Source organism: Clavelina lepadiformis, chromosome 3 (genome assembly GCF_947623445.1).
Source record: "Clavelina lepadiformis chromosome 3, kaClaLepa1.1, whole genome shotgun sequence".
NCBI classification, from domain to species: domain Eukaryota; kingdom Metazoa; phylum Chordata; class Ascidiacea; order Aplousobranchia; family Clavelinidae; genus Clavelina; species Clavelina lepadiformis.
Window position 1 is genome coordinate 24401450 of NC_135242.1, and position 14194 is coordinate 24415643.

At 36.8% G+C, this 14194-nt stretch overlaps 2 protein-coding genes across 4 annotated transcripts; both read left to right on the forward strand.

Annotated features, from left to right (window-relative positions):
* The first annotated feature begins 2268 nt into the window (after nucleotides 1-2268).
* LOC143450184 (uncharacterized) lies at nucleotides 2269-6447 on the forward strand. Of its 3 annotated transcripts, none has more exons than XM_076950626.1 (4): nucleotides 2269-2348; nucleotides 4859-4983; nucleotides 5083-5783; nucleotides 5870-6447. In XM_076950626.1, the coding sequence occupies exons 3-4, from the start codon at nucleotides 5673-5675 to the stop codon at nucleotides 6179-6181; spliced, it is 423 nt and encodes a 140-aa protein (XP_076806741.1). In that variant the 5' UTR covers nucleotides 2269-2348; nucleotides 4859-4983; nucleotides 5083-5672; the 3' UTR covers nucleotides 6182-6447. The 3 variants fall into 3 exon arrangements, with proteins under 3 accessions (XP_076806741.1, XP_076806742.1, XP_076806743.1); XM_076950628.1 differs by having other exon boundaries at nucleotides 2275-2348; XM_076950627.1 differs by lacking the exon at nucleotides 4859-4983 and having other exon boundaries at nucleotides 5531-5783.
* Nucleotides 6448-10177: 3730 nt separating this feature from the next.
* On the forward strand, nucleotides 10178-13465 carry LOC143448239 (protein FAM185A-like). Its single transcript, XM_076947872.1, has 7 exons — nucleotides 10178-10475; nucleotides 10816-10917; nucleotides 11430-11539; nucleotides 11947-12158; nucleotides 12284-12441; nucleotides 12525-12659; nucleotides 13328-13465. The coding sequence occupies exons 1-7, from the start codon at nucleotides 10235-10237 to the stop codon at nucleotides 13441-13443; spliced, it is 1074 nt and encodes a 357-aa protein (XP_076803987.1). The 5' UTR covers nucleotides 10178-10234; the 3' UTR covers nucleotides 13444-13465.
* The last annotated feature ends 729 nt before the right edge of the window (nucleotides 13466-14194 follow it).

A 14194-nucleotide genomic window follows, 5' to 3' on the forward strand; every position in this document is an offset into this window, starting at 1 on the left:
AAATGCATATTGGAAATGTCTCTTAGGCAGTATGCATTACTTATTTTGGACCAGATACTCCACTATGTCTATTTGTTATTGTAGCATCCCATTACTTCAGAAACAAGGCATTGAAAACACTCCATTTTCGGCATCATTCTGATAAGCTACAGTTTCTTTGTATTGTTCACCACATGTACAGTGTAGAGTACTCCCTTCAGTTATCACATCATATCAATATCTCATTTTATAGCTATATTGTTGTAGACTAAAGATGTTGTAATCAGAATTTAATAGTTCTGTAGCCAGAGAAAGGAATACCACGAGTCAAGTTCAAGCTATTGCTCACATAAGTAAGTTTGGAAAACGTGGAGGATTTTTGTAATTCAAGTGAGAATTGAGTTCATTAGTGGAAGTTTGACAATATGCTTAGGCCTTGTCACTGGGAGGATGCATTTTCCTGTGACTGAATTGACAACCTGTCACATTTTCGTTCTGTATATATATGCTCTGCAAGTGAGAGCAGTGGAAGTGTGTTAGAAAGCAGTCCATTCATTCCAGAGCCATTCAAGCAGGAGGAGCTGAGCGATCTTATCAGGGATCTCAACTTATCCAAAGAAGCAGCAGAAATTTTGGCATCCTGACTCAAAGACAAAAACTGCCTTGGAACCGGAGCTTCAATAACATTCTACCGTACAAGAGAGAAAGAATTACTTCCGTATTTTAGCCAACAAGATGACCTTGTTTACTGCAAAGACATCGAAGGGCTTCTGCTGAAAATGGGAGTGCCACAATATAGACCTCAAGAGTGGCGCTTATTCATAGACAGTTCGAAAAGGAGTTTGAAATGTGTATTGCTACATAATCGTAACAGATATGCATCTCTCCCAATTGGCCACTCAACAAAACTAAAAGAAGAGTACAACAACATTAAAACGGTATTACAGAAACTGGATTATGACTCTCACCAATGGTTAATCTGTGTAGACTTGAAGATGGTAAATTTTTTGCTTGGCCAGCAAAGCGGATATACAAAATACCCATGTTTTATCTGCTTGTGGGATAGCCGAGCGCGCACTGATCACTGGGTGAAGAAAGGGTGGCCACTTAGAGATTCCATGAGAGTAGGTGAAGGTAACATCATAAATGAAGCTTTAGTTGCTAGAGAGAAGATCATCATTCCACCGCTGCACATAAAACTTGGTTTGATGAAGCAATTTGTGAAAGCCTTGCCTGCAACTGGGGATTGCTTCAACTATATTTGCAGAACATTTCCTGCTTTGACCATCGAAAAGCTTAAAGCAGGCATTTTTGATGGCCCTCAGATCCGCAAACTCATAAAGGATGTGTGTTTTGTGCAGTCCATGACAGACACAGAGTCTGCTGCTTGGCAATCGTTTGTTTTAGTCACACAGAACTTTCTTGGTAACCGAAAAGCTGAAAATTACCAAGAATTGGTGGAAGATATGCTTTCCAAGTTGAAAGATTTGGGTGTGAAGATGAGTATCAAGGTTCACTATCTCTTCAGCCACTTAGATTGTTTTCCTGCAAACCTTGGTGATCTAAGTGAAGAGCAGGGAGAAAGGTTCCACCAGGACATTAAGGTCATAGAAGAGAGGTATCAGGGCAGGTGGGATGCCCATATGATGGCCGACTACTGTTGGAGTCTCCAACGTGACTGCTTGGCTGCATCACATTCCAGAAAGTCGTACAAAAGAAAATTTACAAGCATCGACTAATTTTTTTGTATTACAGTACCGATATATGATTGATTAGCGTGCTTTGACAGCTTACTAAATGTACTTTGAGCGTTACTAAAAGTAGTGTTTGTGCTTTGACGTCGCCTGTTTTTGCGTTACAAAAATCTGTTGTTTACTGCTAACATCGCCTAAGTTTTATAATTTTTGCTTGATTTTCACATGAAACATGATTCGCGTAAAGAAGGCTCTCTGTGTTAACGATTGCGTCTTTAACAATATCGCATCAGAAATAGAAGAATACTGTATGGACATGATTGAAAAGACAGATGTAGACTCATCGAAGTTGTAGTATAAAAAGAATTTTACCTATGTCAAAATTTGCGTATTTTTAGCACTTTTTGAAACAAAAACATGGAATATCTCAAAAACTAGAGCCAATTCGGAAAAACTAATGCCATTTTTGGATTCAGCGACATAAAAATACTCTAAAACCGTTGAAACTTTCTTCGCACCAAAATGTGTGTTGACCAGTGTAATTATTTGTCACGTCCGCACTTGATTCTGTCTTTTTATCTTCGCCACAGTAGGCTACAAGTCGGGTGATGGGTTATCTTGCGGAAGAAGCGGCCAAGTGTGGCTTATCTGAAAATATTGTGGATGCGTTGAAAGGTATGCTGCAATTGAAATCCTCCTGTATGCTATTATGAACAAAATGAGAAAGTATAGGTATGAAACATAAGCTGTTCTTGAATGAAATGTTACGTATATCCAAACCACTTTGATTTAGCTTTTGTTGGTTGTTTCGATTTATAATAATTGTATAATTTATAGCTTAGTAATTGCGTAAAATAACTCCTATTGCATTGATGCCCTTTAACGCCAGCTTTATGAAATGTCATTTTCGCGCTAAACCGCTGGTTTCCTTAGTTAGATTGTTGCTTGACAATGTCTTGGCAGCAGATCAACATGTGGCACTACCAGTAAGGCATCTTTGGCTATTTCTAAGGATTTTTAAGCATAGCATACTGCCAACTGTGCAAATGCCACATTTTAGTTTTAAAACGAGCTACTAGCCTATGTATTATAACAGTTCTACGATGTAAACTTTCACGCGGTTAGGTTACGATACTTGTAGGAAGAAAGCATCTGGACTTATTTCCAATGCGCGTTACATCAATGGCGGTGCCCAACTCCAATGCAATGACGTGCATTTGTATTTTAAACCTTTTTCCCGCGTTTGGTATAAAATGTTACATTTTACAAGTTATCTAACCTTTGCTTAGTTCCGAAAGGTACTTTCACCTCCCGTGGTGTTAATTTTAGAACATGATGTAGTGTTGTGACGATTACGTCACGAATCACGAGTTGTTTTCCAAGATGTTTGAAATTTAATTTAGAATCCCGTAATTCAGTTGTTGACCAAATTTGCGTTTTCCTTAATGACGTCAGATAATTTCCTCGCTTGAACTAGTTTGCCACATATTTATACTGATGTAATGTTTTCAATCTTCCCTTTTTACGTGATCGATTTCACTGGTTACTACAGCGCTATGTAACATTCAGCAAGCTTCGCCCGAAGGCGAAAGCCTTCGTGTCCTATAATAAACAAAATGGGACTTTATTATTTAGCAATATATATAGACAGAATTTAAGAAGCAAACAGCATTATCAAGCCGCTGAGAAAAGACAACCATCTCATCGAGTCAGAAGAAAAACTATCTATCAATTCAACCATCCTCGCTTTAATTTCTCTTTGTCATAAATTGGTGCCCGAACAGTTCGAAATTGCTGAGTTAGTTGCATATTGAGCGAGAAAGAATGTTACCAGCTATTTATGAAGTTTTGATGACCAACTTTCAACAGCAAGATCAGCCAACTACAAACGCTAGTCAACGAGGAAGTTTTCAAGACATTCCATCTACAATATCAGCAACCAGACTAATTCGGAAACAACAGAACTAATGACATTGATACCTGGTTGATGTGATGAAGTTTTGATCGCCTAACCAACGTGTTATACATCTCCAAGAGCATGAGCAAACTATTGTATATATTTTTTTACGCATCAAGACAAAGTCCATTGGACATCGCCACACGGCGCATCTCTCTACCGCAAACAAGGCTTGCTACAGCCGCGGAATGACACACGCAGACGTGATCGCTCATTTTTTTACCTTCGACACGCAAGGGAAAGCGACACTTCTGTAAGCTTATGTCTCATGTTTTGTATTTCAAGTGAAACGGTGTATCGATATTTGTTATATTTACCGAGCTCTGTCATTGTACTGTACCAAATTCTTGTTTTAATAACTGTGATGAATATTATAACCACAGACATAATTTTGTCGAGTAAAGGTTGCCTTCAATTTCATTTCAGGCAAGCTTTACTCTGGGTAGGAAGGCTATGTGACGATTACGTCACGAATCACGAGTTGTTTTCCAAGATGTTTGAAATTTAATTTAGAATCCCGTAATTCAGTTGTTGACCAAATTTGCGTTTTCCTTAATGACGTCAGATAATTTCCTCGCTTGAACTAGTTTGCCACATATTTATACTGATGTAATGTTTTCAATCTTCCCTTTTTACGTGATCGATTTCACTGGTTACTACAGCGCTATGTAACATTCAGCAAGATTTGCCCGAAGGCAAAAGCCTTTGTGTTATAATAAATAAAATGGGAACTTTATAATTTAGTAATTTGTATAGACAGAATCAAGCAACTAACAGCATAGTCACGCAAATTTGAGAAATGAGAACTCATCCATCGAAGCAGAAGCAAAACAAGTCACCAACCATCAATCGTCCTCGCTCATATTCAAACAATTACCGCCAGCATATGCGGTCATTATGACGGATATGTTCCTTGTGTAATACCTCACACGAGTAGTGCACAAGCGAATTATTTCTTTGTCATAGTGTCTTACGTGCTTTGGAATAGGCTTGCGGCTTATTATTTACGTTTCTTTGCCATAACCAAACGCCAAAAATTCCTATAGGAATATAATTATAATTACAAATTCTTTATTATTAAATAAAACTTTGAAACATATCCGAATTTCGCCAAATTTCAATTTTTAGCGAACTATTTCTAATTTGATAGGGTTATTTCGATGTATTTAGCCTATGTTGTTAGTTTCCTGTATGTCAGGTGTTTTAACAAATGGCGACTATTGTTTAGAGAGTGGATTACAAGTTGCTGACTTGCCACTCACACATGCTATCGTCAAAGAAGAGTTTGTCACATTATCTTTTGGAGAAAGAACACGATTAATGAATTTCCTTGCTGAAGTGTTATTTCGTGAGGTGCGTATAATATTTTTAATTATTGTATTACGATGCAGTGACATAGTTTTTTGTATTAAAACAGCAGGTTAATAACGGTTAACTGTTTGTTTTATCCAGACCGAAACTCAAGATCTTGACAGCATACCATGTGCAATTTCTGAAGCTATGCTTACCCTTCTTGAAGACTACACCGAAGTCCACATCCTTTTCGTTCGCGTCAGCAAACGATAGTGATATAAGCTTGAATGTATCCACCAATAGCGACGACGTGTCTTCCAACCAATCCATCTCTCATGCACCAACTGGCTCTCATGCGTTTAACAAGGTGTCTTCTAGCTGCTGTTCCATTCCACCCTATCAATTGGTACCTTATCCAGGAGGGCTAGGAAGTGAATTTCCGTTCTCAGGCGTGGAAAAAGAATTTCTTAACACTGTAACCAAAAATAACCTCCAGGCCTCTCAATTTATATACCTTGTGAGACGTATTGAAGAAATAATATCTGTTACTTTGGGCCGCGAATCAGAGAGGGCTGAGCGAAAATTAATATCAAAAAACATTGTAAAGGAGTATCCGGTTTTGGGATGCGGTGGAGAGAAGCCGTGGGTAGCTCTTGATTTAGCCGTTCGCAAAAGGGCGGACAATCAAAAAGCGATGATGAATCGGGTACTGCAAGTACAACTTTGCAAGAGCAGAAAGAGAGCTGCCGATGATTGGGAATCCAATCGTGATGATGATGGAAATTCGTCATCTTGCGAAGAGAAATGACGTTGATGTTATCTTTCAAAAATACTCGCAATATTGCGTTCATCCGATTGAGGTAAATTGACAGATGTGTTACATGTGGCAGTAAGGTGTTGAAGAATTTTATATCTTACTCATTGATTGCTTTATTTTACTCTGCAGTGTATCAAGGAATACGCTGCTTTAGTTAGTCAAGGCTACGAAGAGTTCCGTTCCAACTGTTCCTTTCGATGGTCCAGCTTTCTATCATCTCTTGGCGTCTCGTTTGTAGAAGAAGGCTCAGAAAAGGGGAGCTATGTCGTTTTTCAAAGGATGGCAGAGAAAGTCTGTTCTGCAGGCTCAAAGTATGTCATTGTGTTTGACAGTAATGGATGTTTATTAGACATAAAAGATAAATCTCGTCAACAACCATTTATAATGTGTATGGGTGTTCCAGAATTTCCTGGTAACTGTTGTTTAATGATCAATAATTAATTAATCAATCGTACATTCCAATCGGTAAAGTTTCATGCTTTGAATGTATTTTGATGTTGCTTTCTGTGTATTTTGTATTTGATTATGAGTATCCAACACAAGCTTCATCTTTGTATCGTTTGCTTGAGTTTCACGTTTTTGGCATTGGAAAACGGCCAACTCAGAAAGTGTATCAAAATATTTTTGATTGATGTTTGTTTAAAAGTTGTTTTTGGCCATTGGATATTCTCATTCTGAAAACGTGCTGCAAAATAAAACTGGCTTATTATTAACAAGTGTATTTACCTAAGCGCTAAGAAAAGAAAATTATGGATTGCTATTGGGGTATTTTTGGCTTAAGGATAGCATTAGCAGAACTACGGGTCAGCCAGTTTTTAAACTATCTGTTAGGCAAACGAAAGGCGCTTACTATTAGCAATCTTTTTACTGCTTATAACTAGCCTCGATTGTGGATAACATGCAGCCGAAAAACGAGGACAAAATAGCCACTTTTTTTTCAACCTAACAATAAGGCATTTTTTTTGCAGTGTACCAAACATTTTAATGATTTTGTAGTCAGTCTATGGAAACAATAAAATTAACATATTTCCGTTTCAATTTTGTTGTTTTCCTTGAAATTTTCATCGAAAATGTACAGGAAGTAGGTCATATAGCTACGAATGGTAATTGCTGTTTCCATTGCTACTTACTGTCGTGCCTGCAGGAAATTGATGAAAACACCGACCTATGTAGGCCTATGGCATCTTTACATCACGTTAAACCTAAAGTGTAGTGATGAATGAAGTCTTATTAAATGGACTTAATAATTACGATACATTTAGCAGATAAACACCATAATTGGTTTTTGTTATGTCGTCCAGCAATAGCGCAATTAGTTGATTTTAATTAATGAAGAAAGAATAAAAAAAAAAAAAAATCATTGGTAGGTAATTCCCCTAATATGCAATCGCAGTTCAAATTCCTAATCCAGTAATAGAGATATAGCTTATATTTGTTTTATTAAGCAATCAGAATTTTTTAATGATTTATAGGGAATGTGTTGACGAAATACTTAAAAAATATTTAATTTTTATTACATGTTTGGAGGAGTACTGTTCAGTATGCATTTTGTTTTATAATAAATCGCAGAGACAAAATTCTGTATAGGCTAGGCCGCTAGGGTTTCCATGGGTCCGGAATTTCGGTGTTGAAATCTGTGTCTGAGAATAATTCTAAAAAGTGCTCTAATGTACAGAATTTTAGCATCTAGTAAGTTATTTTTAACTTGAAATATTTTACATGTGTTGTGAAAATTAAAATTTCAACTGTTTACGGACTTCTATGCCTATCAGCTAAAAGGCCTCGCTATAACGCTAAGTCTAGTGTAATTTTTGGTTAACTTTGCTTTATGACATAATAATTTTCATTATTTTCTAATTATTCGAATTGTTTTTTATTTTTTATTTTTCGAGTCATTTGAGTTAGCTAGTTTATTTTGTGGAATCAATTTTTTTGTTTGCTTTAGTGACCAGACCTACCTTCGTATTTGGTAACTTTTGGATAGCGAATGTAGCAACATTGTTTTATTTTTGTTAAGCGGAAAAAAGTCTTAATAGTAATGAAACAGAATGTTGTTGGACTAAACAAATATGGCAATTCTGTGCTTTTTTCCCTCTGTGACAGTGATGCTGTCTAGCGGAAAAGTTAGCTTTGGTAGGATTTAAGAACAAAGGTCCTTTGAAATGCCGAATAGCCCGTGTTTGGTGTCGCCAAAGGTGGTCATTGAGACCATCAGGAATTAGGCTTTTTCAGATATGGCAGCCCTAGTATAGGCCTCTTGGTGCCTTTTAGCCCCAGACCCACCGCGGTCTTTATTCGGCTCTGTTCTTCTCAACAACGCAGGCTGCCACATGGTTTACTGGGTCTTCAAACGACATCTTGCGGATAGAAATATTCTCATTGTGAAAACGATTCGAATAATTACGGACCGCGAAGACAAAATAAATCTGTTTTCTTGCGGATCTTCTAGAAATCCTTTGAATACTAACGTTAGGGCGATTATTGTGAATATATTTGATACGGAGGTTTTTGCGTGGTCACCACCAGCCTGGGCCTTTGACATACTTAAAGAAACCAAAACTTGGTTTAACCGCATCTATGTTTACGTTGATTGCTCGTGTCGAGGACGGACAGAAGTTCTCCAAAATTCGCCAACTAACGTGGAGGCATTAAATCTTCACTACTATTGGATCAGACTAAGAGTTAAGGCGACTGATTTTGTGTCTTATCCAATCATAAGTTTGTTGTTTTTGGAAGTGAATTGCCTGAACAACGTCAGACTTGTTGGTGTAACAACTTTGCCACCGTGTAATGGCAATCTTTACCATGAGCCCAGTGCGTTGAAACGACTTATTTATTGGAAACTTTTAAATTTGTTCGGCTACAAACTTTATGAATTTCCACTCCACTTACCGACAGCTCTAAAAGTATTGAGTATAAATTATATCAAGCTTCCAGACGTCACTGCACAACTTCGAGAGTTATCCAACTAAATGATCTAACTTAACTGATCTGCCATTTCATGATTTATTCAAAAGATTATTCCGGTGTAGGTATGCATTTAAGGCATTCATTTGTTAAAAAATCCCTAGTTGCAACGAACAGTATATATTCCGAAAAGATGCAAACTTTCGTCGTTTGCAAGATTTCAATTTTTGAACTTTAAACTCTTACCAGTTACCACCACAGTTCTTTTAATGAGTCGGTATTTTGGACTTTTTGATATACTGTACTGTATAAATATAATGATTGCATATATTCAATTACCTTCCGATACTTTTTTATCTTTCAATTTGGTGGTGTTATTTTTCCTATAAGAATAGGAATGGCGCAGACAGTGGAGTCAACAGTCAACAGTTTTAATTTTCTTCTGCAAGTTATTTACAAACATAAACATTTTTGAACAAAACTAGCTTGTGTTTCCTATTTTAATGGCGTCTTTTCGAAGCCACATTATTGGGATTCCCCTTCCTTTCGTCCGGTTTGGAGTTTGGAGTTTGCTGGTTTGGAGTGACTACCACAGAATTTGACTGTTCATCTAAATTCTAAATTACAACGAATTCAAGTTTTTCAACTATTTCAGTTCAAATTTCCAAAAGTTGATGCGTGACCGTCAACACAGTCTATACTCTATAACATTGATACAACTAGGTTATGACGCAAAAAAGCAAACAGATCACTGGTTAAATAGTTTCGTTATAGGCCTAGATTCCAAGAACAGATAATAACAATCTGAGCTTAGTACCGGTATTTATCAATAAAATAACATCCTATGTAGTGAATCAATCATCTCAACCTTTGCATTCTTTTTTGTTAGCAATTGACGTTAGCACTCGACATTTTTGCCAACAGAAGTCGTCTTCAGAAAATTCTGATCAACTTGTTACATATTCCGCCTGTTGTTTATCGTCTTGAAGTTTTCATTCAAACCAAATGATAATTATGAAGACTATGATTAAAGGTGACATTAGTTTCAGACGGTTTCTTATGAAAATTAAATCGAAAGTATTAAATTTGAAACTTAGCCAGATTGAAAAGTAGCACAGTTTTCACAGAATTTTGGGAACATCATAATTATATGATGCTATGCACGGAAGCCTTAACTCTTTGCTTGATCGGGAAGGAATTGTAAAGTAATACAAATAAAGTTATGACTATCAATTGCTGATTACTCGATCCATCGTTTAATCACCTTTTTGTTGTTGCTTGTTTCCGTCAGTTCTAACTTCTCTCTCAGGGATAGGAATCTGTCATGCTATGCTAATATTGGAATGTTTTCAATTAGTAGACCTATTATGTAAATATTTTTCTACAAATGATTGTTATATTCTTGATTTTATTTTTCCACTTACTAAGTCGTCTGTCTTATTCCATCCGCATTCTGTCAATTAGTAATTGCCTCTGTCCATTAATGAGGATTTTTGGTTCCACTTTTCACCAACAGACCTACCAATACTGTTATTTCTTCAAAGCTTTTATCTTTTATTAGGCAAGGTTGGATTAGGGTTCATAGTAATGTTAAAAACAGCAACACTTCTGATCCCGCAGCGTATAGTGCTTTGGCGTGCAAGTCGACTCTTCTCTAAACAACACACCACTCCCATAAAAACATGGAGTCTTCCTGTTCAGCCATTTTGGCAGTTGAGTGCTGATGTAAAAAATTGCAACATCACAGTCGAATCTCTGTCTCCAGTACAAAACGTGGAAGGAGACAAGATGGAAGTTCATTTGCATGCAAGCAGCGCAGATGCAGTTGGTAGGTTTGGATTTATTGCGCAATCACTTAATTTCATTTGTTTTCTGCATTACGTTTACAACTTTCCACATCATGGCGTCTTGTTTGACGTTTTGAGTAAATTGGAAATGATGTTTCCAAATTATGGCACTGTATTTGAAAATCTCATCAACCATAAAATAATATTACATAATCATAAGTTCTCACATATCTGACATGATTTTATATATCTTAATGTGAAGATTGATAACATTTGTTCAACTCTATACAATCTATCTTTAGAAATGCTTGCAGTATACTTAGCCGTATCTGACTTACGCAAATTACCTATAAATGCAAAATATTGTTTGACATGTGACAGGTGATTATGAAATTGTCTGCAGTAGCGAGCTCAGGAAAGTGAATATCACAAATAAGATCGGAAAACCAGGACTTGTTCACGTTCTTCTACCTGTTGCTTTTGGTATAATTTATTTATTTTTATCTTATAAAAGAGATTTTGAGGTGAAACTTTCTGTGCCAGTTTAAATAGCAGTAAAATCGATAGCATTGTATACTGTGTATACCAGGGGTTCCCAACCGGTGGTACGCGTACCACTAGTGGTACGTGGGAGCTCTTCAGGTGGTACGCGAGCAGCTCTCCGTTGCATGCGATATACAGTATAGTAGTATAACAATTTAATTTTGAGTTGCTAAAATATGCGAACAACACTTTTATTTCTTTCCGTACTAAATTCTCTGCACTCAGTAAGCTACTTTTGTCGATCTTGCTCCCTGCTGTCATTGTTATTAATACAATGCTGCTGTGCGAATATTGGATCAAATTAGTTGTTTTGAAAATAGTGGTACGTGTTGACAATCCGTGGTGGCTAAGTGGTACGAGAACATAAAAAGGTTGGGAACCCCTGGTGTGTACTCATTGAAGAGTCCTACATCGTTTGTTCAGTCTGAGCTTCTTCTTATTGCTTTAGGTAGATCTGCAATTAAACTTGAAAAACCGAGGAAATCTAAAAGTTTCGAATATGGAAGGCGACTCATTCATTTTCAATGTAGAAAATGGGGCAACCACATTATACAGCATTAAGGTATCTTTATAAATTATTATAAAACATTAACTTATTTTTAAAACAACTCTATCTATATGTAGCGATTGTAATTTAATATTTTATAAGACATACTGTGTGGTATCACAATCGTGATCTTCGGACTGATAAAAGTCTTTGCTCGATTTAAACTCGGCGATGATGCCTCATCTATCGATCCCCGTTACTGAGCTAGCCATCGTGCAAGTTATGATTGTCACACATTTTCTGTTTTTTTTATAGTATTGCCCGAATTTAGAACTGTCCACCAGGTCCACTGGAAAAGAAAAAGCATCGTTAATGGCTTGTCCAAGGGCATTACAACAGTAGCGTCGAACACGGCCGCTTGAACCACTCGGCTACAGAGGCAACAAATAATATACATAATAAATTGACTGATTAAAATCCAGGGCAGAAATATTGAAGTGAAGGTCAACGATGGTGACATAACTGCAGAGAAGATACTACAAGGGAACATTTCACTGGAAACAAAATGTGGAAGCATTAGGACAGAAAAGTTGCAAGGTCCAGCTGTGAGATTAAAAACCTTTCACGGCCCAATCCAGGCTCAAGACGTGTACACAGAAGACTTTGATTCTTCATCTTGTAATGGAAGTACACGGTGACTGGTAGTGACATATTTACTACTGTGTGATACATGACTAGATGGAGACGGCAATATATTGTAAATGCAACATAAGCTATTATAGAAATTACCAATATTGAACGTAAACATGTTGTCCACAGCATTAAAACCTTGCACGGCAGATCAAATCTTATTACGCAAAATGGGAGTTTAGTTGTGGGGACGATGGAAGGTGAAATAAGTTGTGAATCTTGCGGAGTCGGTGATGTTGACGTGCACATCATGAACACAACACGCACCGACATCAAATCAAATTCTGGTGCGTACTGCATGTTAATATCATCTGTAACTTTTGTTGAATTTCTGAATGTGCTGGTGACGTCATATTTATTGCTACTATAGGAAATGTAAAGCTCTCTGTGGCTTCCGACATAGAAGCCGATGTCGACATAGAGGGGAAAGTTATAACCGGCCAAGAATCACTTAATTTAGAAACTTCGAATCAAGAGAACCTCAACGGTACAACCGGTCTAACAGGTATGTCTGATACCAACAAACCGCGGTATTGCTCTCAAAGGTATGATTCATTGTGCAGAAGATGCTGGTTTAGTTGTAATAAATATTAATTGATAAGGCAAATGTTTTCCAACTCTTCCAAATTTGGCAGTGCAGAAAACGGCATGTCAGAGTTTAAAAACGTTAACGTAACGTGAATAAGGTGCTGCTTATACACACGCCCATTCATTCTACCTGGTTAAGTGACAGTGGTACATGTGACATAACAGCAACATCAAATATTTTAAAAGTAACAAAAGTTTATATAATTATTCGTTCAATGAATTTTTCTCCTTCCTTGGGATAACAGCGTCAGTTTCATGTCCAAAGAGAAGCCCCATGTTTACCAGTAACTTGTTGTCGGTTGTGGTCAGTGAATGTGTGAATATATGAAGAGTGAAAATAAGTTGTTCCTATGAGCACCTTTCGAATTTCGACATGTTACCAGCGATGTGACAAATTAAATGAGAATCCAATTATTGTGTTCAACATTAGTTGAGAAAACATCAACAAAGTCTATTGCGTCTATTCAAGAAATTGTAACAAATTTCAAGTCATTAACCAATGCTTGATGAAACGTCAGTAACTCGTGTTCAATATTACTGATGACGTCACAATGTCATTATCAATTTTATTTCATCGCTTTACAGGATCGATTAATCGGGGAGGACCTCGGATAAAAGTTCAGTCACTGAAGGGAGCAGTTCATCTGCAAACCATGTCCTGGTGGAGAAGAACAACTGTGTTTAAGTCTTTGGCTGATTAGTTTTGTTTTTATTTGATCATTGCTGTGTTGTCTTCATTAATTCACCATGTAACAAAATTTTGTGAAATTTTTAGTTGCATAAAAATATTTATGTATTGTGTTTTACTACTCAGAACTAATCACAAAAATACGAATATTATCCCTGAAGTGTCCTAAATTTTCAAGAAATATCGCTTTTTCTGATTTTACCCAAAATTTTTCAGTATTAATAAGCATAATTTTGTATAAGACTCACAAACACGCTAAAACATAGAAGTATTGTCCATAATATAGCCTACTAATGCATTATGCAAGGATCCATATTGCAAACATTCCTAAAAACTTCAAAAGTGGTTTTGTTTGCGTGATTTGCGTCTATGAACTGAGAAATCTTCTCGTATTATGGACCACAAATAATCTCCCATCATGTTGCAACTCCACCTTCCTTGGTATCTTCTTTCCATATCAGAAATGTCCTGGTGAAACCTTTCACCATGTTCTTCGCTTACATCACCCATATTTGGACTAAAAAAATCAAGGTGAGAGTGCAGGTAATGCATTTTCAAGGACATACGACATCCCAATTTTTCGTATTCCTCCATCAGATTGTTCACCAAAACTTTATAGTCATCGCTTCGTTTACTGCCGAGAAAAAAATTAACTACTTCTCGAAATGCCTTCCATGCTTCTGCTTCTCTCGTAGTCATTTTATTTTCAAGTTCTTTACACTGGAGCATACGTCGAACCTGCGGCCCAGTAAAAATTCCAGCCT